Genomic DNA, 25,518 nt, shown 5'->3' on the forward strand with positions numbered 1-25,518 from the left:
ATTTACAGCGTTTGAGTTTTATGTATCAGAAAGATGGCATTTTTCTAAGCCTGCTTCTTTATATCACTTTGTGCTGTTTAAAGGTCTTCTTTATGTAGAGACTCACTTCTTTTCCTCCTTAAGAGCATGTGTCAGCATGTCAGTTACCAGTTGTAATACTCAGTTCAATCCTACAGATCTTATAAATAACTCTTCTAATATTCAGCATAAGATGGGTGGACAGTCTTAAATATCAGTGTTATGAACTCATCTGTTTTTCTGAATCACCTTAGTTTAATGGTAGGTTGGGACAGGTGGAATCATGGCCTGTTAGCCAGATGCCATCTCTAAGTTTCTTCGACTGTGGGAAAAGCATAGATGGAAGGAAATACTCAAATCTGGTTCCTTCTGTCTAATAGTGTGGTTTTAGGAATTCAGAGGACTAGGTCTGGCTTTATTAAAAGGGAGAATTTGGGAACAAAACAAATAGGAAGTAGGAAAAAAGAAACTTTCATAGAACAGAGTATTATATATTAAGGTAATAAGTAACTGTTCTGGGAAATAAAGATAAAAATTTTTTAACTTTTTATTTTTATATTAGGGAACAAAATATGAGTCTTCAGAGTCATCCAATTACAGTCTTTATTTGGGACCTTGATGGACAAGTTTTGCCTAGTCTTTTTTATAGATAAATAGTAATGAAATGAAATAAAAATATAGGTATACATAGAAATGAAATAAACATATATACATACACACATACATATATATACAATAAACATACTTCCCAGGCCAGTGTTGCTCGAAGTGGGGTCAGTAGATTGCTGTCAATCTATGATGAGATGAGAAATTGAGAGGAAGCATTTTGAAATTTCATAGCAATTTGACATTGCCATAACCTTAGTTTTCTTATATTTTACAAGAGTATAGGTCTGCAATGCATTGGAAACTTAAAAACAATTTTTTTTTTCCTCACCATCCGGTAATCATGGTGTTCTTTGCTTAGAATGAGTATTTACATGTGAATTTGTTCTGTGCAGGGTGTGGCTGGGAACCCTATGGTGAAATCTGTGCTTGATAAAACAAAACATTCAGTAGAAAGCATGATTACAACGCTGGACCCTGGCATGGCTCCATATATCAGTATGTACTTAAAATAGAGCAGCATCTGCCATATAAAGTATGTGCTCGTGTCAGCCACTGAGTGTAATCCCACAGGTCTTGTAATTAGTGAAAATCCTCCTATATTCTTACATTGATTGTCAGTCTTGGTTTTGATACTTTTAATTCATCTTTTTCTTAGTCACCATTAAATAAATTTTGAAAACTTCCCAGATTGAACTTTGGAGGAGTAAAAATGATTTGAATTATTAGTATACTTACTGATTTTAATTATGAATATGGTTAGTGTTGCTTTATATGAATTTTACCATTCATTGTTGACATTTGAAGTGTTGCTTTGTTCATATTTGATTTTGACATTTCTCCAGTTATCTATTTTAATTAAATGTGTTTATGTGTAACTCAGGAATAAAATTTTTTTTGGGGGGGGGAGGTGCGTACGCGGGCCTCTCACTGTTTTAGCCTCTCCTGCTGCGGAGCACAGGCTCCGGACGTGCAGGCTCAGCGGCCATGGCTCACGGGCCCAGCCGCTCCGCGGCATGTGGGATCTTCCTGGACCGGGGCACGAACCCATGTCCCCTCCATCGGCAGGCGGACTCTCAACCACTGCGCCACCAGGGAAGCCCAGAAATAAAATTTTTATAGGCTGTTAATCTGTTTACTAATAATACATCATTACTAGATTTGTTGGGAAAGCTATTTTAATCACCTTTGAACCCTCATTACCAAGAATCCTCCAGACAGTTAACTGGAGGATTAATTTTTTATGTACATAGCCAGTAAGTGAAATAACATAATCTCTTAGCAGGATTTGTGACCAATTATTAGTAATTCTGTTAAAGATAACAATTTAGCGGCCATAGCTATGCACCAGGTACTTGAACAGATTTTCAGTAGCAATAAAAAGTCAGTAGCTTTCATAAGTCTTGAGTCTGTTGGTAATTGTCTAGTAAATGTCAAAGGGCAAGACCTAATAATGATAATAAGTACCATTTATTAAATGCTTGATCTGCCAGATACTAATTCCCATAAGAGCTCTGCAAGCTAGGTGTTATTTTCCTCAGGTTTTAGATGAGGAACTTGTGTTCAGAGAGCTTTATTATTATCCTAGGTTACACAACTTGATGGAGCTAACACTTAGCTACTTTGCTTCCCTTTAAGTGCAAAATTGAATCAAAGAATTAACTCAGCTGAATTGTTCTCTGTGTTTGTAATTGCCATATATACTGATTTCATATATTCATAATAATCAAGTTTGACATAATGAATGCAGTATATATGTTCTTCTCTTCACAAGCTCTTATTTTTAGTGAGAAAAAGAAAGGAATTAGTATTTTTGGAGCTGTTGTTGTTTTAATGGATACTGTGTTAGATGGTGAAATCAATTACCTTATTTAATCCTTAGAGCCAGCCCTGTGAGGTGGCAGGAATTTTTCTGTGAGGAAACAAGCTCAGTGACTTCCCCAAGGTAATGAAGCTAGTAAATGATAAAATCAGGATTCAAACCAAAGACTTGTCTCAGGCCAGTACTCTGCATGACATCCAGATAAAGGAAAATAAAACGGGGAGAGAAAGATACAAAATGAAATTTCTATTATTAGAAGATATAATAACATATAATCTTAATCACCTTTAAAAAGCAATAATAGTGTGAAAAAGCTATTGACAGGCAGCAAAAATGAGACCATTTGGATCTAACAAAACTCTAGTAAAACTTACCATGTTTTTATATAAATATTTTAGAAATCACCATAACAATTTCAAATGTATCAAGAAAGCACAAGAACTATTAGAAATGGACTTTAACACAGTTTCAACATTTTTTTGATTAGCTCTCCCTTTATAATCATTAAAAGTGGCCTGAGTCATCACAAAAAACTGAAAAGCTTTTTGAGCTGAAGCCTAATGGAACAGTACTTAGCTAGATAGGGTTAAGAGATATGTCCCACATGGAGGAAAAAAAAGAAGAAAAACATATAGTCTTCCTCCGCTTTCCTATGGTAACCCTTGCTTTTAGGTTTTAATAATTTAAGAAATTCCAGTAAAGATGGGATCTGTGGAACATTGTTTCAATCAGGAAAAAAGAAATCCATAATAAAAAGCCTAAATATTTGGAAAATATTTTCAGCTGTTCCAAAAGATACTTAGGAAAAGCATTGTTTCTAGGGCAGAATATTTCACAGTACAAACAGCTCTCTTGAGAAATCTCAGAGTAAGATGCCATTAGATGACAGGGTGAAATGTGTCTGCTTGCATCAGGCAGTGTAGTGAAAAGATGCAGACCTAGATTTGAGTCCTGACATCATCGCTAAGTAGCTGTGTTACCTTGGGTGAGACCTTATCAGCCTCAGTTTCCTCAGCCAGTAAAAAGGTAATCTGTAGCTTGCATTGTTTTGCCAGGTTAAGAGTAATTATGTAATAAAATGTTAGTGCATGGTAGTAATTATGATAATTTCATTATTTTAATTTGGAATTGAAATTTTCTTCTGGTCTTTGTAGAATCTGGAGGTGAACTGGACATTGTAGTGACGTCAAATAAAGAAGTAAAAGTTGCCGCTGTCCGAGATGCCTTCCAGGAGGTTTTTGGCTTAGCTGTGGTGATAGGGGAAGCTGGGCAGTCCAGCATTGCCCCACAACCAGTGGGCTATGCAGCTGGATTAAAAGTGAGTAATAGAGCATCTTTTTCAGGATATAGTAGCTGGCAGTTCATTTTTTTAAATTTCTGATGATAATCCTATGGTCTATATGGAGCTTTTGGGTTTTTACATACTGAAATATTGATTTGGTTTTTAATTAGACAATTCTGTAGTGTTAGGAAGATACAGTGGAGTTTTAATTTAAAGAAACCTAAAGTAGGTTTTGATTTTCGGGGGAGGGGAGGAACCACATGCCAAGAGCACAGAAAGAAAGCAGTTTTAGTCCTGAAAGAGATCTCCTTAACCCAGTATTAACGTTTAAATCCATTACTGAAATTATAATATCCCTTGAATCCTGTAAGCTTTTTATTACTATCACTATTAATAATACTTTACACTTTATGTATTTCTTCGTGGTTTATGGGATTCTCATATATTTGGAAGTTTCCAGAGTAGTAATGGGGTTCTAGTAAGCAGGTTGTAAACACACCTGGCAAAGTTCCCCTCTTCCCTTGTATTTTCCGTTACGGAAAAACCCAAACAAACTTTGGCTAACCCAGTACTTGGTGAGGGGACTTGGCACTCATCCAGAAAGTTTTTTTAACTTACTTTCTTTGAGTATTCCCTTTCCCTGTCCTTTTAACTACCTTGCCTTAGAGACCCGACTAGCTGGCATGTTATAGGCACAAAGCCTGTATTGTATATAACCAGAGTGTGCCAAGGTCTCATCAGCATATAGAGACCTATTAAATTACATTACCAGTAGTAATGCACTTACCAAAGGAAGACACTGCCATAGTTTTTGGTGGTGAGGGAAGAAGAATTTGTGATTAAGTCTATAGATACCTATATAATCCCTACGTAATAGTGGCAGATAATAGAATGGCTTATTTTGAAAACAAATTTCACACACTTGCATACTCACACCACCACTTGAATATCGTATACTTTGTCTTCTGGACTGTTACCATTAAAAAATTTGTCACATACTCAAGCCAATCCCATTACCATAGTAGACCTGGCCCCCTCTTACGTGCTAAGTGGTAAAGTTCCAAGAGTTCTGCCCTTCCTGTCATACACTTTTTACCATCAGTATACAAACACGCAAAAACAAATGAACAGTTCATCGGCGTGTAAACACTGCTCCCACCTTAAAAAACAAAAATAAACCAAAGAAAACCTTAACAAGTTTTTTTACCTTACTTTCCCCATCACCTCCAACCCTAGGTTTTCACTTCGTTTTGCAGCAAAACTTGCAAAGAGTTGCCAACACTTTTATCTCTAGTTCTTCTCTTCAGTCTCTTAAACCCACCCCAGCCAGGCTCTCACCCTCACCCCTCCACCGAGAATGCTTTCAAGGTCGCCAGTGTTGTGCATCTTGTTTGACCTACCACTGGCTTTGAGACTCCTCTGTAATGTCTTTTACGCTTGCCTTTGGGGATGCCACACTTGGTTTCTTCCCTGCCTCACTAATTCCTCTGTGCTTCCTTTGCTGGCTCCTCCTTTTCCCCCAACCTCCTGATGGTCTCCTTCCCTTCATCTAACCTTCACTCTCTCGGTGATCTCAACCAGTCCCACGGCTTTGAGTACCAGCTGTGTGCTGACAGTTCTAGTTTGTATCTCCAGCAGAGACCTCTCACGTAAACTAGGTTAATATAAAAGTTGCCTTTTTTTTTTTTTTTTTTGTGGTACGCGGGCCTCTCACTGTTGTGGCCTCTCCCGTCGCGGAGCATAGGCTCCGGACGTGCAGGCTCTGCGGCATGTGGGATCTTCCCGGACCGGGGCACGAACCCGCATCCCCTGCATCGGCCGGTGGACTCTCAACCACTGCACCACCAGGGAAGCCCTAAAAGTTGCCTTTTTAATACCTTTACTTGAATGTCTCAAACTTATCATGTCTAGTATTCAAGTGCTTTTCTTTCCTTCCAACCTGTCCCCCGCCGCAGCTTTCTCCATCTCAATTGATGACGGCTCTGTCCTTCCATTTTCTCAGATGAGAAACCTTGGAGTCATCCTTGACTTCTCTCGTTATCCATGTCCAGTTCATCAAGAAATCTTGCTCACTGTACCTTCAGAATACATCCAGCATCTGACTGCTTGTCACTGTCTCCATTGCTCCCACCCTGGGTGAAGCCACCACAAAGCCTTGCTGGAATCTTGGGTTCACCTCCTAATAGGTCATCTCATTTCTACCCTTGTGGCCCTATATGTTATCCTCAACAGAGTAGCCAGGGTAATTCTTTCAACACACAAGATCAAACCATTTCACTGTTCTTCTCAGAACTTTATATTTCACTGAGTGTAAAATCCAAATTCCTTACCAAGGCTTCCACAGCCCCACATGGCCTGGCTGAACTGGCCTTCTATTTTTTTTTTTTTTAATTGGAGTATAGTTGATTTTCATTGTTCCAGGTATACAGCAGAGTGATTCAGTTATACCATATATATATACATATATGTGTATATATATATATCCTTTCTCAGATTCTTTTGCTTTATAGGTTATTACAGGATACTGAGTGTAGTTCCTTGTGCTATACAGTAGGTCCTTGTTGTTTATCTTTTATATGTAGTAGTGTGTATCTGTTAATCTCAGATTCCTAATTTATCCCCCCACCCTTTTTCCTTTGGTAACTATAAGTTTTCTATGTCTGTGAGTCTGTTTCTGTTTTGTAAATAAGTTCATTTGTACTATCTTTTTAGATCCCACATATAAGTAATATCATATAATATTTGTCTTTCTCTGATTTACTTCACTTAGTGTGATAATCTTTAGGTCCATCCATGTTGCTGCAAATGGCATGATTTCATTCTTTTTTATGGCTGAGTAATATTCCATCGTATATACACACCACATCTTCTTTATCCATTCATCTGTTGATGGACACTTAGGTTGCTTCCATGAGCTGACTATTGTAAATAGTGCTGCTGTGAACAGTGGGGTGCATGTATCTTTTCGGACTAGGGTTTTCATCTTTTCCAGGTATGTGCCCAGGAGTGGGACTGCTGGATCATATGGCAGCTCTATTTTTGGTTTTTAGGAAACCTCCATGCTGTTCTCAACAGTGGCTGCACCAGCGGCCTTCTGCTTTTCTCTGGTCTTCCCCCTTGCTCACTCCACGCCAGCCACATTGGCCTCCTTGCAGGTCTTTGTACTTGTCTGACAGGCTGCTCTCTTCTCACAGCCTTTTCACAGCTCTCTCTGAGCCACTCTTTCCTCAGATATCTACTTGGTTGACTCTCTGACCTCCTTCAAGTCTTCACTGAAATCTTCCCTCCATAGTGGGGCCTGTCCTGACCGCCCTGTTCAATACTGCAGTCTGCACCTACCTGCCCTGCACTCCTGATCCCTCTAGCCCTCCTCTGATCTTTCTCCTATAGCAGCCAGCATCTTTTGATTTACCATATAATTTACATTTATGTTATTTTTATTTTTTAATGCTTTTTTCCCACTAGAATTAAGTTCTACAAGAGCAGAGATCTTTGTTTCATTTACAGATATAAACCTTTAGAATAGTGCTTCATGTTCTTTAAAATGAATATCTAGCAGTCCTATTGAGATATCATGGTATAAAACCCCAAACAATAGAATTTAAAGTGCTAGGGTAAACTTTTTAAATTAATAATTTATTTCCTCAAGTAAGCAGTCTAATTCAGAAGATGTTTTCACTCTGGGATCTGTTTTGAATTTTGGTTTAACAACATGTCAGCCATATGAGAATAGAGATTTTTCCCTTACCAGAGCTCTAGCTGCCCACCTGATGCTATACTTTGACAGTACCTTTACCATCAAACAGTGGTCTTCAGACTTGTGTATAAGTACCTCTGGTGACATGCAGAGATTTTACAAGGTCCAGGTAGACCCAGATAGTTTTCAGGAACTCAGCTTCTTCTTCCTCAACTTCCATATGTATTCTTTCCTAAAATTTTCTGCCTGAATACATACTTGTAATGGAGGCAACGTGCCATCTCCTTTCTCATCTCCTCTTCATAAGCTCTGACCTCTCCCATTACAAAATAAAGAAACACTGCTCACCCACTGATTGCCTCGGAACCTAAAATCCTCCTGAGTGTCATATGAAGGGACAATTCAAAATAATGTTTTAGATGTTAAGAATGCAAATTATGTAATGACTCAGTAAAATCTTCTTGCAAGTCCTGTGGTTTCTAATTGTTCTCAAAAAAACTGATAAAAAAACTGATAGAGTTGTCATTCATAATTTCTGATGATCACCACATTTTTGGAACATAACTCAGAATTTCATGGTTTTTAAAACATGAGTCTTAAATACTTTATGTTAAATATCATTGCATAAAAGATACTTCAGATCGGTATAAACTGAACTTGAAAGGCTGATGGAGATATTTTTCTGTAAGAAAAATCTTATTTTCTGAATATTAATAGTTCAGCTTATATTGTGATTTTATTAGTATTTGACAGATTTGTTTTAGTATTGGTTTTTGCCCTTCAAATTTAGAATAGTGTTCCTTTTCCACAATCTTTAATACAAGCTTAAAATTAAAATTCATTGAAATTGATATATATAGGAAAGTGATTTGTAATTTTCCCAGCTGTTTGTTTTTTTTCAGAAACAGTAGAGGGAACTAACAAAAAGAAAATAATGTAGAATATTAAATTTTCAACCCAGATTTTTTTCTCCCCATCAGATTTTATTTGAAGTGAATGTCTTTTTTGACTAAACTTAAGTTTTCCTTTAAACATATAAAATTGTTTAAGGAAATAAATCAGCTGTAGTTAAAGTTAGGAAGCTTCTGAAACTTCTCCAATGCCAAGTATTAATTTTACTGAAAAGCCGATTATATTTATGACCATCGTTTTATAGCTTATAATCAAGAAAAATGTAGTTAATAGCTGTAAGAATTTATGAAGAAGCATGGAATTTTGATTATCTGAACCAAGTTGCTTAGTATAAGCTCTCAGAGTACAGTATAAGCTCTAGAGGCATTTCTGCATCTTACTTCAGTTCTGAGACAGTTACTTCAATGTGGCCTCTAAACTACCTAATTTTTGATCCCCTACACTGCTGAAAAATAAAGTTAAAATTCCCTTCTCAAAACATTGGTAGTGACTAATGTCAAAGTGTCTCTGTGACGCCAAAAGATGCCACATTTAAGTAATGTTGTGGTCAGAGGAGCAAAGAGGCTGATTTACCCCCTCTTCATTTTCTCTTGTGGATTCCATAAAAACAAGCATTACACTTGTCTACCTAACTCATTATCCTATCTTTTATAGGTGCTAATTAATTTCAGTTCAATATTTTGTGAACCCTATGAAGTATCAAGCCCTGTGCTGTAGGATAGTAAAAAATGAACCAACTTAGTTTCTGTTTCCTGGGAGCATAAAATCTAGGAATATTTTGTTGTAGTGTGTAGCTGAGATAGCACCTTTGAAGAGTTGCGGATGAATCTCTAAACATCCCACTAATCCCCTAATAGTTTTTTACTGAATTAACATTTATTTAAACTTCTTTATAGTAAAAATTAGACATAACTACCTTTTGGGAGGAGGGAATTTTACTCCTCCCAAATTTCAGAGCAGATTTACATTATCCAGTACAAAGAATTAATAAGTTCATCTTAGCTATTGTATTTTCTTTCAGATTCAACAGTGACCTCCTCATTCACTATTAGATTTGATGATGCCATATTTACACTCTTTAGATTCCTAATATTAGCCATATAGGCCTTCAGAAGCCCTTAGTTTTTCCCTTGTTCACTTTTTCGTGTAGTAAGTTCTCACTGGCTGCCTATTAGGTTAGACACTACTCTAGGTACCAGAGATACAAGAGTAAGCAAAAATACAGCTTGATTTTATTGTAGTTTAACTCATATCTTCTTTCATCTTTCATGTTTCTAAGCTAATGACAAATTGGCCTACATGTTCTCATACAGTTGTCACTTCTTTATTTTACTTGTCTCTGAAATAAATTCAGTTGTCTCTAGAAGTATCCTAGCTTTCTTAATTTTCATTTGAAGAAGAATTGACCCCTTAATCTCATTCACTGCTTAGCTCTGCTGTTCATAATAAAAATAGGGGTATTATCCATGACTAGTTTTATTTAGAAATAGTTTTATCTTGCTTTTTGAACACATTCTTATCATATCATTCATGATCACTTTTATGAAGTGATTCAAATAAAAGTAGTAAACAACAACCTTGTCCTCATTAATCCAGCTTTTAGTTTTCTGCCATAAGTATATATTTAATTCATGATTTTGAGTTATCTATCTAGTGTTCTCAGCCCCTCAATTTTGTTTCATAAATGGTAAGCTTTGATGTAATGCATACATTTGAAGTTAAAATAATGTCATTTTGGTGCAAACTTTAAAGGCTATATATAAAAGGAATCAGAAGAAAGAGAAAAAACATATTTGCTATTGATATGATTGCCTGCCTAGAAAAATTCGAGAGAATCAACTAAAAAACTACTAGAATTGATAAATGATTTTTATTTAGTAAGATGGCCTCTTGCCAGATCAACATTAAAAAGCACATAGTTTCCTTATATTAGTAATAACCAGTTAGAACATGTAATATAAAAATTATCCATTTCATGATAGCAACCAAAATAATAATGCATATAGGAATAATTTGGAAGATGCACTGCAGACTCTTAATACTGAGGGGAATACAGTGGGGCTTTTTCACTTTTTACTCTATGCTTCTATATTGTTTTCATGTTTACAATGAGTATATATGTGTGCTTCTGTATTGTTTTCATGTTTACAGTAAGTATATATGTGTTTGTGTATAAATGTATATGCATATTACTTATACAGTCATAAGTTAGTATGTTTAAAACCGAATAATTTAAAATAGTTTCTAATGTACACTCTTTCAGGGTGCCCAGGAACGGATAGATAGCTTACGTCGAACTGGAGTGATCCATGAAAAACAGACTGCTGTATCAGTAGAAAACTTCATTGCAGAATTGCTTCCTGACAAGTAAGAGGATTTTTTTTAACATAGTTATAATTTTTTTAGAGAACTTACAAGACAAGATCTATTCTCTTAGCAACTTTCAAATGTACAAAAAGTATTATTAACTATAGTCACCATGCTGTACATTATATTCTCATGACTTACTTATTTTATAACTGGAAGTTTGTACCTTTTAATCCCCTTTATCCATTTTACTCCCCCTCCCACCCCTGCCTCTGCATCCACCAATCTGTCTTTTGTATCTGTGAGTTTGCTTTTCCCCCCACATGTGAGATCATACAGTATTTGTCTTTCTCTATTTGATGTACTTAGCTTAGCTTAATGACTTCAGTGTCCACACACGTTGCTGCAAATGGCAAGGTTTTCCTTCCTTTTCAATGGAATAATATTTCATTGTATATATACATACATATATATGTGTGACTGTGTGTATAAATCACATTTTCTTTATCATCAGCAGACATTTAAGTTGCTTCCATGCCTCGGTTGTTGGAAATAATGCTGTAGTGAACAGGGGGATGCATATGTCTTGTTGAGTTAGTATTTTCGTTTCCTTTGGATAAATACCCAGAAGTGAAATTTATGGATTATTTGGTAGTTCAGTTTGTGAGGAACCTCCATACTGTTTTCCATAGTGGTTGTACCAATTTACAGTCCCACCAACAGTGCACAAGGGTTCCCTTTTCTCCACCTCTTCGTCAACACTTGTTATTTCTTGTTTTTTGATAATAGCCGTTCTAACAGTGTGAGGTGCTATCTTATTGTGGTTTTGATTAGCATTTCCCTGGAGGATTAGTGATGTTGAGCACCTTTTCACATATGGCCATCTATATGTCATCTTTGGAAAAGGAGGCTAATCAGATCTTCTCCCCATTTTTTAATTGAATTGTTTGGTTTTTGCTGTTGATTAGTATGAGTTCTTTATATATTTTGGATATTAGCCCCATATCAGATATATGATTTGCAGGTATTGTCTGACATTTGGTAGGTTTCCTTTTCATTTTGTTGATAGTTTCCTTTGCTGTGCAGAAACTTTTTAGTTTGATGTAGTCCCACTTGTTTTTGATTTTGTTGCGTTTGCTTTCGGTGTCAAATCCAAAAAACATGATTGCCACAACAGATATCAAGGAGCTTACTGCTTATGTTTTCTTCTAGGAGTTTTTTTATGGTTTCAGATGCTATGCTCAAGTATTTAATCCATTTTGATTAATTTTTATGTCTGGTGTAAAATTGTGGTCCAGTTTTCCCAACACCTTTTATTGAAGAGACTGTCCTTTCCCCATTGCATATTCCTGGCTGTTTTGTCATAAATTAATTGGCCATAAATGCATGGGTTTATTTCTGGGCTCTATTGCATTGATCTATATTTTTGTTTTTTATGCAAGTACCATACTGTTTTGATTACTGTTGCTGTGTATTATAATTTGACATCAGAGAGCATGTTGCCTCCAGGTTTGCTCTGCTTTCTCAAGATTGCTTTGGCTATTCAGGGTCTTGTGGTTGCATACAAATTTTAGGATTGTTTGTTCTATTTCTGTGGAAAATATCATTGGAATTTTGATAGGGATTGCATTGAGTCTGTAGCTTCCTTTGGGTAATAGGAACATTTTAACAATGTTCATTCTGCTAGTCCATGGGTATGGAATATATTTCCATTTATTTGTGTCTTTAGTTTCTTTCATCAATGTCTTACAGTTTTCAGAGTAGACATCTTTCACCTGCTTGGTTAAATATATTCCTAACTATTTTATTCTTTTTGATGTAATTGTAAATGGTATTTAAAATTTTTTTCTTCTGATAGTTTGCTGTTAGTGTATAGAAATACAACAAATTTTGGGGTATTGAATTTGTATCTTGCAACTTCACTGAATTTACTAGTTTTAACAGTTTTTTGGTGGTAGCTTTAGGTTTTTCTATATATAATATGTCATGTGCAAATAGTGACAGTTTTACTTCTTCCTTTCTGATTTGGATGCATTTTTTTTCTTGCCTAATTACTCTGACTAGGACTTCCAATACCATGCTGAATAAAAGTGGGAAGAGTGGACATTCTTGTCTTGATCTTAGAGGTAAAGCTTTTTAGCTTTTCACTGTTGAGTATATTAGCTATGGGCTTGCCATATATGACTTTGATTATGTTGAGGTGTGTTCCTTCTGTATCCACTCTGTTGAGAGTTTTTGTCATTAATGGGTGTTGAATTTTGTCCAATACTTTTTATAGCTCTGTTGACATGATCATATGATTTTATCTTTCATTTTGTTAATGTGGTGTATCACATTGATTGATTGGCACATTTTGAACCATCCTTGCATCCCTGGAGTAAATCCCACTTGATTATGGTATAGATCCTTTTAATGCATTGTAGAATTCGGTTTCCTAGTATTTCATTGAGGATTTTTACATCTCTGTTTTTCAGGGATATTGGGCCTTTAATTTTCTTCTGTGTAAGTGTCCTTTTCTGGGCTTGGTATCAGGGTAATGCTGGCCTTGTAAAATGAGTTTGGAAGTGTGTCTCATCTTCTATTTTTTGGAAGCGTTTGAGAAAGATTGGTATTAATTCTTCTCTAAATCTTTGGTAGAATTCACCAGTGACACCATCTGGTTCTGGACTTTTGTGTGTTGGGAGGTTTTTGATTACTGAGTTGGTCTCCTTACAAGTAATCCATTTGTTTAGATTTTCTGTTTCTTTTGATTCAGTCTTAGTAGGTTGTGTGTTTTTAGGAATTTATGCATTTCTTCTAGGTTGTCCAGTTTGTTGGCATATAATGGTTCAGTAAGAGGCTTATTATGTTTCTCTTAGGAGCAAAATATGATTGCTTACACTGAATATCTAGTAAAAAAATGTATCCTATTTTAGAACCAGAGAGAAAATTACGTTCTGGTCTAGCTCTGTCATCTAGCTATGTGACCTGTGTAGCTCAGCTCACATTTCTACTCTTATTTCTCCTTTTTAATTATAAAACGGACATTGTATTCCCTGCATGCTAAGATTGTATTAATAATCAATTACATATGATACAGTGGTTTAGTTATTGGCTTGGATATTGACCTCCAGTAACAATCATTTACACAGTCATTCAGAGTAATGGAAGGTATGGCAAGAGGGCCTGGAGGCAGTCACTAGGTTTGAGTTCTGTTGAACACTACCTCTCATCTATTTAGTTTGGAAAAAACCTCCAGCAACATAATTCATCATTTTTTTAAAAATATCTTTTCACACTGATAGGTATCACCAAACACCTGTCAATAGAGGAACATATTTTTTTTATTTTTTAAATTCTTGGCTGCATTGGGTCTTCGTTGCTGCACGTGGGCTGTACCTAAAATGCTATGTGCATTTTCAGTGGAATTAACTTTATGTGGAGATAGATAGTGTCAGATAAGAGTCGTGAATGATTGGGACTTGAGCTGAATTTTGAAGAGTAGGTAAAATTTGGTTAAGTAGAAAAGAATAGGTAGGACATTCTGCATGGAGGAAAAGTGTGAAGATGATTAAGATGTATTCTGGGGTCAGTGATTTTTATCAGCTTGGCTGAACACTGTTGGATAGGAAATCAAAAAGTAGTTTGGGGACAGACTGAAGAGCTTTGATTGCTAGGTTGGGAAGTTTGAACTTTCTGTGTAAGTACCAAGCAACCATCCAGTGATGATGAATATTAAAAGGTTAACAGGGGAAAAATGAAATATTCATTTAAGGGCTACCTTAGAGATTCCATTGTGCCTTTTTCCATGTATTATGTTTTAATAAAAACTATGACTTTTGATAATACTGAACTACTTTCAATACCATTTACCCCCTTCATCTTTTGCAGTATTGTTAAGTATCCTAATTGTGTATATATTTTAAACTCCTAAGATATTAGTATAGTTCTGTACACTCCATTCACTTATATTTATTCTCTGAATTCTTTCCTGCATTTTTGGTTTTTCTGTCTGGGATCATTTTCATTCTGCCTAAAGAGCATCCTTTGGTACTATATACATTGTGATGGAAGACTTTAGCCAGGAGTTCTCTAAGCTTTTGTCTGAAAGTGCCTTTAAGCACCTTTATTTTCACAGGGTGCTTTTTTCTGGATGTAGAAGTCTGGATCGGCAGATCTTTTCTTTCAGTACTTTAAAGACGCTGTTGTACTGTTTTCTGGCTTCCATCATTTCTGTTACATCAGCTATCCAGCTTGTTTCTGTGAAGAGAATGTATTGTTTAGCTGCGTTTAGGATTTTTTCTGTCATTTTATTTTTGCAGTTTTATGGTATGTACAGGGGTATGTGCTTGCTTAGGTATTGAATTTTTGTGGATTCCCTGAGCTTGATTCTTTCTTTCATTGGATTTATGTCTTTCATCAGTTTTGGAAAGTTCTTGGCCATTCTATCTTCAGAATTGGCTTCTGGCCCATTTTTTCTCTTTCTAGGACTATAATTACATGCTTGTTCACCTTCTGACTGTGCCTCAGAGTTCTCATTTGGTCAGTCCCCTCTTTCCCCTACCTTCCTCACTCTGATTTTTCTCTCTGTTCTTTAGTTCGAGTATCTTCTGTTTACCTGTCTTCTGCTGTGTAGCCCATACATTGATTTTTTTTTAAAAAGTAGATTTAATTTACTATTGAATACCTATATTTTCTATTTCAAATATCTTTACCTCTCTCTTTCCTTGAATATGAGTCATATTTAAGATCTTTGTCTACTGAATCCAGTGTGTGGGCCTCTTTTAGCCTCCTTTTGGTGTGATGATAAGGTGCTGTCTTTGTGGATGCCTCATAATCTTTGAAAGCCAGGCATTGTTTATAAGAAACTCGAGAGTCTTGAGGTAATTTTGAGAAGGTTCACTCTTCCCTCTAATAAACAGAGTAGTGAGGTGTGTGGAAGGGGTAGTTTGGTGCACTTAGATAGAGTGACCTGAGTCCAGGTTGGGTTGTGCTCAGGGTCAGCTGAAAGTCTTCAGCATACCTTTGAAAGGTTGTCCCTGTCCAGAATGTTACTCCATTTTGTCTTCCTTGCTTCTACAGCTCTTGGATACCATTAGATATGACTTGTATACTCATCCAGCTTTTCATTGGGAGCATTGGTCTGCCATCAACTGCTCCATCATACCTAGATGTGGTATTTTTCCTACCTTTTTTTGAGCAGAAGACTAGCAAATAAGGAAGATTAGGAATAGTAAATGGTATTAGGAAAGTCTGTGGATGGTTTCCAGTACGGTTTAAGGAGGAGAGAGGATGAAAAGGCTGTAATATTAAGATACAGAAGGGGCTTAGAGGAAGGACATGAGAACAAATAGCAAACCCATGACCCAAAACACTTGATAGTTTGCTTTGGCTACTTCTCTCTGTGGTGTTCCCTTGAGAAATAAATGCACAGAAGATAAAGTCAGGGAAATACATGCTTATAACTGAGTCAAGAAAAGACCATTGGTGTTTGGCTCCTAATAGTAAAGCCAGACCTAGCTATTTGTGATAAACTTTGCATCAGTTCATGCTACATGAGGAAAATTATTAGCATGTTTTATACCAAAATGGAAAAATAACCTGTGTAAGCATGAACTGTCCTTATTCTGAGATTAACCTATCAAGTTCTAAAACCAAGGGTTATGTGTGAAATGGGTTAAAATGTCCTTCTGTGAAGGGACCTGGTGGTAGTGGATGGTCTTTCTTTGATAAAATACAAATTGGCATACCTGTGTCAGCTCCTCAGGTGCTATTTTGATTTTTTTCTGCTACATGAAATCTAAATGTCTTGGAACCACCATTCTTAAGCCTTTTTTAAGGCCAAGTAGCTTCCATATAGGATTGGTCGAGTCTATCTTATTTCACCAACTGCATGGAGAGGGTGAGGAGGAGAGCATTCCTTAGCAATTGTCCTTGAGTGTGAACAGTGGAGACCAACACTCTTCCTCCTGATGGGTGGGGAGTGAGAGTGGGGTGGAAGGACAGGAGGAAGGAGGGAGAAGAGAACGTTTCCTCAGCCAATAGCACTAGTTAGGGAAATGGAAGAGGTCTCGGTGGGCATGACAGTGACAGCAGTTGAGATGTGAGTTGAGAAGAATGGGATATCCAGGTTGACACGCTCGGGAGCGTGACAGTAGTTTGGAGAGGAAGGGGAGTTTTTCTCGTGTGTTCACCGGCAGTGTAGGGGAGACTGCTCGTACCTTCAGGGTTGCTGCTTTTCAGGACGTCCGTGCTGTGCCTGGAAGCTTAGTCACTACAAGTATTCTCTGCCGTCTGCATAATACACAAATCATGTAAAATAAAATACTGATTCATCATATACCAAATAAATTATTTAAAATAATGATTCATATAATAAAATAACTAAGGTTCTTAATTTAAAGCAAAGTTTTAGGATGTGCATACTACAGACATTATAAACTGCCATTTTAACAAAGTTATTCTACATATTGTTTTGTTGTTTCTTTGAATATGTAAATAAGTTTCCTAATCATATAGTATTTCATTGCACTTTAATCTCTATATTTTAAAATTTTATTGCTCTGTATCTTGTCATTTAAACTCGTGATTTCCTGATTCTGGCTAGTTAAAATGCTAGTGATGTTACAGATGGCCTCACCTAAGTCAGTTTTTAACTATCACTTTTTACGTGTATCTTTAAATTGAAGAAAGTTTTCTTGATTTCATGAGGCTGTTTTCAAAGACTGATTCGTTGTGAACAATTCAGAAATATTTTTATATAGTAACTTTGCAACTTGGCTATATATTAATTATAGAGTTGGTAATATAAAATTTCCCATATTTTAGCAAGTGACATTTTAAATTATGATGTTATTTGCATTTTCAAATGAGTAGATTTATCTGTTGCATATTCGAACACCCTTAATTGCCATTCTTTTCTCCAAATCTTAGCAAGAAAAGGAACTTTCCATGATGAGAAATTTTCAATTATTTTTTCTTTGTTGTTGTTTTTCCTTCTCTGAATTAAGCCAACAGGGTAATTTTATATGCTGTTTTATAGATTGTCCTGTTGAAAATTTCAAGGAAATATTTTTGTAATCAATCTGGTAATGTTTTATCTGAATGTTAGTACTTTATCTATTCACCATAACTCATTTAGCACATACACAACGTGAAACTCGTACATTCTGTTGCAGATGGTTTGATATTGGCTGTCTGATAGTCGAAGACCCTGTGCATGGTATTCATCTAGAAGCATTTACACAAGCCACACCAGTACCCTTGGAATTTGTACAACAGGTTAGTTTTATCCTTTTCTTTTTCATTATGCTTCAGAGAAACCTGAAATACTGTTTTCAAAATAAGATTTTTCATTGGAAATATGGTATATTCTTGATTTTGCTTCACTCTTTTTCCTTTTAGCCTTTTCTCTTTGCCTTTCAATTTTCTATTCCTTCCATGTTGTTTCAGTACCTCCCTACTTTTGTTTTCCAGCTGTCTTTGTCAAGGTAAGCCATTACATGGTTAATGCTCTTTTTCTCATTGTTTTCTCTTTTTATGATTGTGTTCACTACCTTGTGATCAGAAAAAAATTTACCTATTCTGGTTTTATGTTCACCTTTCATTAACTGTCTCCTTTATCTCACATTTTATTTTCCGCTGTTACTCTAGTTCTTTTTTCTTTGTCCTCATCTTCCTCTTTAGTTGTTTGTTCATCTGTAAAAACATGTAGAAACACATTTAGAAGTTTACAAACCTTGGATGAAAGTCACATGTCTTTTCGGTTTGTTGAAAAATGTTTACCTATCCACATAGTTACCAGAAGAATGTTAGCATTAATATAAAATGGTTTTCATTCCTTCTATATTTTTATGTACTTTTAATTCTTTCTTAAATGAAATAGAATGTAAGTTTGTTTACCTTGGAATCTTTGTACTCTGAAATGGTATTTTTCTTGTCTTCCATTTAATAGAATTTCCATCACATTTTTATGTATGTACCTTGTTAAATGTCATTTCAAAACTCTCTAAAGTTATTTGGGACTTTAGGTATTTGAGAATTTGCTAAAGCTACTGGGTTCTCCCCCAAGAGCATGCATGTATGCTGTATGCACTCGCATATAAATTTGGCTCACATGTTTACAGAGCCCCTGAAAGCAACCTGTGGCCTTCTTAGGGGTTTACAGGTTAGATGGGGAATAAGAATTTATGCTTGGAATTTTTAAGTTTATTGAACCTTTACTTACTTATACCATAATTTTACCAAAATTTCTCTTCAGAAGTTGAAGAAAACAATTTTATACATGGTACTGTTAAACTCACTCCAATGTGAAGGTGATTAGAAGATTGTACGCTGTTATACAATAATTTAGAAAAGTTACAGAAAACAGTTGATTTTCTAGGAAAATATTCTTGAATCAACAATGGCAGTTTATAACCATTAGGTTGAACCATACAAAATTGCTCATTGAAGTCAAAACCAGTCAAATTTTGGCAGTTTCATAAGATTTAACCTAATTATCTTAGTGAAGCCTTTTGATGCAAGAGTTTCATCTAGCTCCAAAAAAATCACTGGTTTAATGGTGGTATGAGGTCTACAAGGTATTCAAAGAATACATAATTCTCATGCATAGAGGTAGAAAGTTTTCCATTTTATTCTGTGAGACTAGCTTGTAACCTAACCAAAAAATAAATTATAATACAGTCAGTATCACTTAAGAAGTAAATGGTAAAACTAATAAAAGTTTGAAATGTATTTATTAGAACATTAAAAAGGGTTCTGAAATGAATTCCAGTGTGGGTGTGGATAGTTTTCCCCATGCCACCTAGCAGTTCTCCTATCAACTCAATTCTGACACCTTTCTGCCTAGAAATAGTGTCAGATCCCACAGGTTAAGGGCTCAGTCCTACAAGACTGCCTGCACCCCTCCTTTCCAGACACCTATCAATCACAAGTCCAGGTTGTTACCTGAACTTCTGACTGACTGGCTGTATATATCAGAGGAAATCAGAGATTCTCATAACCTGCTCTTTGGGTTTGATTAATTTGCTAGAGTAGCTCACAGAATGCAGGAAACCCACTTCACCCTAGATCACAGGTTTATTATAAAAGAATATAAGTCCGCAGCAGCCAGATGGAAGAGATGCATAGGGCAAGCTATGGAGAAAGGAGGTGGAGCTTCCATACCCTCTCCTAGTGCTCCACTCTCTCCAAATCTCCACACCTTCACCAACCAAGAAACTGTCTAAACCCTATCCTTTTTAGGTTTTTATGGAGGCCTCATTAGATGGGCATGATGATTAAATCATTGGCTATTGGTGATTGATTCAAACCTCCAGTCCCCTCTTCAGAGGTGCAGGGGGCCTGCGGGGGAGGAATAAATAGGACTGAAATTTCCAACCCTCTTCCCATGGCAACCAGCCAAGTTCCTAGGAGCTCTGTGCCAGAAACCAATGTTGAAGACCAGATAAATATTTTATAAATCAAAATATCACAATCCACTCCCTGGTCTTTGAACATGGATCCCTTATAGTAAAACATTCATAAATGATACTGGCACATTACTGGCATCCCAGTTTCTCATTAACTATTTAGTACATTGTCATATGAGAATGTCTCCGAGCATGAGGGCACATGGGTTTGCAGATTTCAAAAGCAGGAGTGGAAATTGTTTTCTTAAGTCCTCAGAGAAATTAAGGAAGAAATTAATGAAACAATCCCATTTACCATTCACATCAAAATGAATAAGATACCTAGGGATCAACCTATGTAAGGAGGCAAAAGACGTGTACTCCAAAAACTGTTTTAAGACTGATGAAAGAAATTGAAGATGACACAAACAAATGGAAAGATACCATGTAGAAGAATCAATATTGTTAAAATGACCATACTACCTAAGGCAATCTACAGATTCAGTGCAATCCCTATCAAATTAGCAATTGTATTTTTCACAGAACTACAACAAATAGTTTTAAAATTTGGCTGGAAACACAAAAGACCCCTAATAGCCAAAACAATCTTAATAAGAATGAAGCTGGAGGAATCACACTCCCTGACTTCAGACTATGCCACAAAACTAGTCATCAAAACATAGATTTAATGTAACAGGATAGAAAGTCTGGAAATTAATTGACCACAGGTATGTCAGTTTATCTACAGCAAAGGAGGTAAGGATATACAATGGAGAAAAGATAGTGTCTTCAATAAGTGGTGCTGGAAAAAGTAGACAGCTACATGTAAAAGAACGAAATTCGAACATTCTCTAACACCATGTACAAAACTAAACTCAAAAGTGGATTAAAGATCTAAATGTAACACTGGATACTACAAAACTCTTAGAGGAACACATAGGCAGAATACTCTTTGACATAAATCACAGCAATATTTTTTTGGATCCATCTCCCAGAGCAATGGAAATAAAACCAAAAATAAACAAATGGGACCTAATTAAACTTAAAAGCTTTTGCACAGCAAAGGAAACCATGAACAAAGTGAAAAGACAACCTGCAGAGTGGGAGAAAATATTTGCAAAGGAAGCAACCAACAGGGATTAATCTCCAAAATATACAAACAGCTCATAAAACTCTACCACAAAAAAACAACCCAATCAAAAAATGGGCAGAAGACCCAAAGAGACATTTCTTCAAAGATGACATACAGATGACCAACAGGCACATGAAAAGATGCTCAACATCACTAATTATTAGAGAAATGCAAATCAAAACCACAATGAGGTTATCACCTCCCACCAGTCAGAATGCCCATCATCAAGAAGTATACAAATAATAAATGCTGGAGAGAGTGTAGAGAAAAGGGAACTCTCCTGCATTGTTGGTGGGAATGTAAATTGGTACAGCCATTATGGAGAACAGTATAGAGGGTCCATAAAAAACTAAAAATAGAGCTACCATATGATCCTGCAATCCAACTCCTGGGCATATACCTAGAAAAGACAAAAACTCTAATTTGAAAAGATACATGCACCCCTATGTTCACAGCAGCACTATTTACAATTGCCAAGACATGGAATCAACCTAAATGTTCATCAACAGATGACTGGATAAAGAAGATGTGGTGTACATATATACAATGGAATATTACTCAGCCATTAAAAAGAATGAAATAATGTCATTTTGAAGCAACATGGATGGATCTAGAGATTATCATACTAAGTGAAGTAAGTCAGACAGAGAAAGACAAATACATATCACTTCTATGTAAAAAACAAATGGTACAAATGAACTTACTTAGAAAACAGAAATAGACTCAGAGACATAGAAAGCAAACTTTTGGTTACCAAAGGGGATAGTGGGGCGGTGGGGCAAGGAGATAAATCAGGAGTTTAGGGTTAACAGATACACACTACTATATAAAAAGTAGATAACAAGGACTTACAGTTTCCTGTGCCATATAGTATTCAATATCTTGTAGTAGTCTATAATGAAAAAGAATCCGAAAAATAGATCTGTACATACATATGTATAAATGAATCATTTTGCTGTATACCTGAAACTAACCCAACATTGTAAACCAACTATACTTCAATTTAAAAAAACAGCAGGAGGGGTGTCAGAGATACAGTATATGGCTTCACCCTTTCAGGCATGTGGTATAATAGAGCTAAGAGACAGTATCATCTCTTGCTCTGAGCCTTTTTTTTTTTTTTTTTTTTCCTTTTTTCCTTTTCTCCATTCATACCCAAACTTTTCCACCTTTGGAAGGGACATTAGGTTCAGCGACTGTGCTGGTCTAGATTACAGACAGCAGTATTAGTCTAGCAGGTGCCTCCCCCTCATCCACTTCTATTCAGATAAGTTAAGGTTACATAGGTGCAGAACAGGTGGGCTGTCTTTAACACCAGCCCATATAGCAGCAATCACTGTTAGCCCCATTTTTCCAGATGGAGTGAAGGCACATCTTGCCCTATAGGCCCTTAGGAATTGTAACAAAGATTTAAAACATGGTTAAAATAAAGGTGTTTAAAAAAAAAACAACAAAAAAACATAGTGTGCTGAACCAGAAACTGTAACTGAGCATTTGCCTCTACCACTGGGTAAGAAAAGCCCCGCCTAGAGTCACTGTCTCTACCTGTGAAGAACCGTTTGTAGTCCCCCGAGGCTACCAACTAACTTGCTAGCTATGTTCAGGGCCTTCCTAACAGGAAATCTGCCACATAGCCATCTGCAGTCTGTCTTTTTTGCTGGTCGACAGAACAGTTTTTATTGGCATTTTGTGCCTCAGAGTGTACAGGAAGAATGTGTCTAGATTCAGCCCATCTCTGCATTGCTGCACTAACCCCATATTTACTCACTTCATGGACCCAGGTGGCCGTCTTGAGAGCGAGCAGGGGGATATCTGCTTGTTGATTGCATTCACCTTCCAAGCCTAGAAAGGAGTTCTGATGGGCATCAACATGTTCTACTTTAATGCATCCCTCCAGTTCCCACAGTGATTTCCACAGGGTTGTGTGTCCCATATGGGCATCCTTTTAATAGGCCAGGTTTCCATTGCCCTCCTCCCTGACCATATGGCCAGGCCATTGACCACTGCCCATGACTCAGTAAAAAACAGAAGATAGGAGATTATATCACTGTTCAATTCTTTCATCACTGCTGGGAAAACAGTATGCAGTTCAGCCTTGCCCGTCTGATTTGTTATTACCTTCCTCAGTCAGAGCAGTGGACTTCCAAATAGTATGTTATCCATCCACCTTGGAACTGCTACCCATAAACCAAGCAGCTCTTGGTTGTTCAGTTAAGAGCTGTTCATAGGGCACTGTCTACATGGCAGTCGGTTCCGGCAGCTTCTCAGGTGACTCCAAAATCTGTCCTAGAGGAAAAGAGACACCGAGCTTGTTAGTCTCCTCCCTGTATTCCCCAGACAGCATGATCCTGTATAAACCGTTTCCATTATGGTGGAACTTGTCCGGACACTGCCATCCCTATTAGGGTGTTTCTCCATCATCCTAGACATTTCGGGTATTTCACATTTCAATATCATTTTATGTCCTTTAGTCATATGAGTAGCTTCAATTAATAATGTCCAGTGGCTAGGTAGTAAACACCCCTCAAATGGAAATTCTCTAGTTCGAAGTTCAGGTAGTTATTGCTGGGAGGCACTCACAGATTTTTGCCATAAGCCTCAGTCTGCGTTCCACATAGGGCTGTGGCGCAGAGCATTTTGTCCCTACCAGCACTCCAACTTCTATTCCACACTGCAGGACATTAACTGCATGTCCAGTTAATAATGCCTGAAGGGTGGCTTTTCATCTCTTCTGTTTTACAATACTAGATAAGGGAAATATTCTCCAGTGAGATACAGTGTCCATCCCCAAAATATAATCAGGTGAAAAAAAAAAGTCACTTCACATGAAACCAGTTCAAACACACCAAGTCTCCTACAAACTTATCATCACTTATGTTCCTCACTGTAGCCCCCATTGAGGCTTCATCAGTGGGTTTTGGTTTTGTAATACTAGGTAGGGGAAGTGTCCCCCAGCCAAATATCCATCCAGGTAAAGGAGACACACTTCTTTATGTTATACCTGCTTAAACATTCAACTTTCATAATCCTATCAACCGTTACATTTTTACTTTCTTTCAGTCTAATTGTAGCACACATCAGGCCTTCACTAGTGGACTTTGGTAACACAGCTCAAGGGACTCCTGTTTCTACTCCTGGAAACTTCTCTTCTCTACTCCTGACCATTTTACTCACTTGTACAAAAGTCTCTGGGTGCCCAACTAGGGATTGAGCCAAGGGGTTTTGGCCCATTTGTCAGTCTTTATCTTGGTTAATCTGCCTAGTCACTGCCCCAATTGATTGCTGCTTAAATTTCTCATTGTCATTTCTACCTTCAGACTTTTAAAATTTCTCCTAACTAGGATAAATACAGCAGACTTATTTGGGGCCCTTCAGTGTTGGGGAACCAGCAGGGAGTCCCACTCAACCTTTGGTAGTGCTGTGTTAAAACCTCTGTTTTAATCCCACCTATGTCTGTTTTATTCATCCTGTTTCTTAATGGTCATCTGAAGATTTCCACCCTGCTGGGATAAGTTCTGTGAATCTCCTGTTTCCTCTGTTTCATCCCAATCAAAATTTACTTTATTCACCTATGTCTTCATAACTTTTTAAAATTTCCACCTTGTTGGGCAACTAGAGAAAGAACAACAGCAGCAAAAAAAAAAAAAAAAAAACCCTAAATTAGCAAAAGGAAATAAATCTTAAAGATCAGAACAAAAATAAATATTGGGTTGGCCAAAAAGTTCATTCAGTTAGTAAATACATTGTTCAATAAAATTCTTGGTGAAAATGAAAAAATGCGTCTTTTATTTTTACTCAAAACTGAATGAACTTTTTGGCCAATCCAATAAAATAGAGATGAAGAAAAAATAGAAAAGATCAATGAAACTAAAAGCTGGTTCTTTGAAAAGATAAACAAAATTGATAAATCTTTAGCCAGACTCATCAAGAAAAAAAGGGAGAAGACTCAAATCAATAGATTTAGAAATGAAAAAGGAGAAGTAACAACTGACACTGCAGAAATACAAAAGATCATGAGAGATTACTACAAGCAACTCTAGGCCAATAAAATGGACAACCTAGAAAAAATGGACAGATAAGAAAGGTATAACCTTCCAAGACTGAACCAGGAAGAAACAGAAAATATGACTCACAAGTACTGAAATTGAAACTGTGATTAAAAATCTAACAGCAAACAAAAGGCCAGGACCAGATGGCTTCACAGGTGAATTCTATCAAACATTCAGAGAAGAGTTGACATCTACCCTTCTGACCAGACAAAGTTATCACAAAAAAAGAAAATTACAGGCCAATATCAGTGATGAACATAGATGCAAATATCCTAAACAAAATACTAGGAAACAGAATTTGAACAACACATTAAAAGGATCA

The 25,518-nt window shown here is 36.6% G+C and overlaps 1 protein-coding gene and 1 long non-coding RNA gene across 3 annotated transcripts in view; one reads left to right on the plus strand and one right to left on the minus strand.

The window, feature by feature from the left end:
• Nucleotides 1–25,518, plus strand: part of PRRC1 (proline rich coiled-coil 1) — a 47,227-nt gene that overhangs the window by 12,886 nt on the left and 8,823 nt on the right. The window contains exons 5-8 of one of the 2 annotated variants that reach the window (XM_081233293.1): nucleotides 1,020–1,122; nucleotides 3,601–3,764; nucleotides 10,601–10,704; nucleotides 12,709–12,799. In XM_081233293.1, the coding sequence (XP_081089419.1) occupies nucleotides 1,020–1,122; nucleotides 3,601–3,764; nucleotides 10,601–10,704; nucleotides 12,709–12,784 (447 nt within the window). In that variant the 3' untranslated portion in view covers nucleotides 12,785–12,799. Of the gene's footprint in view, nucleotides 1–1,019; nucleotides 1,123–3,600; nucleotides 3,765–10,600; nucleotides 10,705–12,708; nucleotides 12,800–17,801; nucleotides 17,905–25,518 lie in introns of those variants that run through there. The other variant, XM_081233292.1, reaches the window with a different exon arrangement.
• On the minus strand, nucleotides 18,025–24,009 carry LOC308616841. Its single transcript, XR_014015760.1, has 3 exons — nucleotides 23,266–24,009; nucleotides 22,000–22,039; nucleotides 18,025–18,321 (listed from the first exon to the last, which is right to left on the minus strand). It is a non-coding gene; the product is annotated as an uncharacterized lncRNA (long non-coding RNA).

The sequence above is a fragment of the Mesoplodon bidens genome, assembly GCF_964165515.1.
Source record: "Mesoplodon bidens genome assembly, chromosome: 4".
Taxonomy (NCBI): domain Eukaryota; kingdom Metazoa; phylum Chordata; class Mammalia; order Artiodactyla; family Ziphiidae; genus Mesoplodon; species Mesoplodon bidens.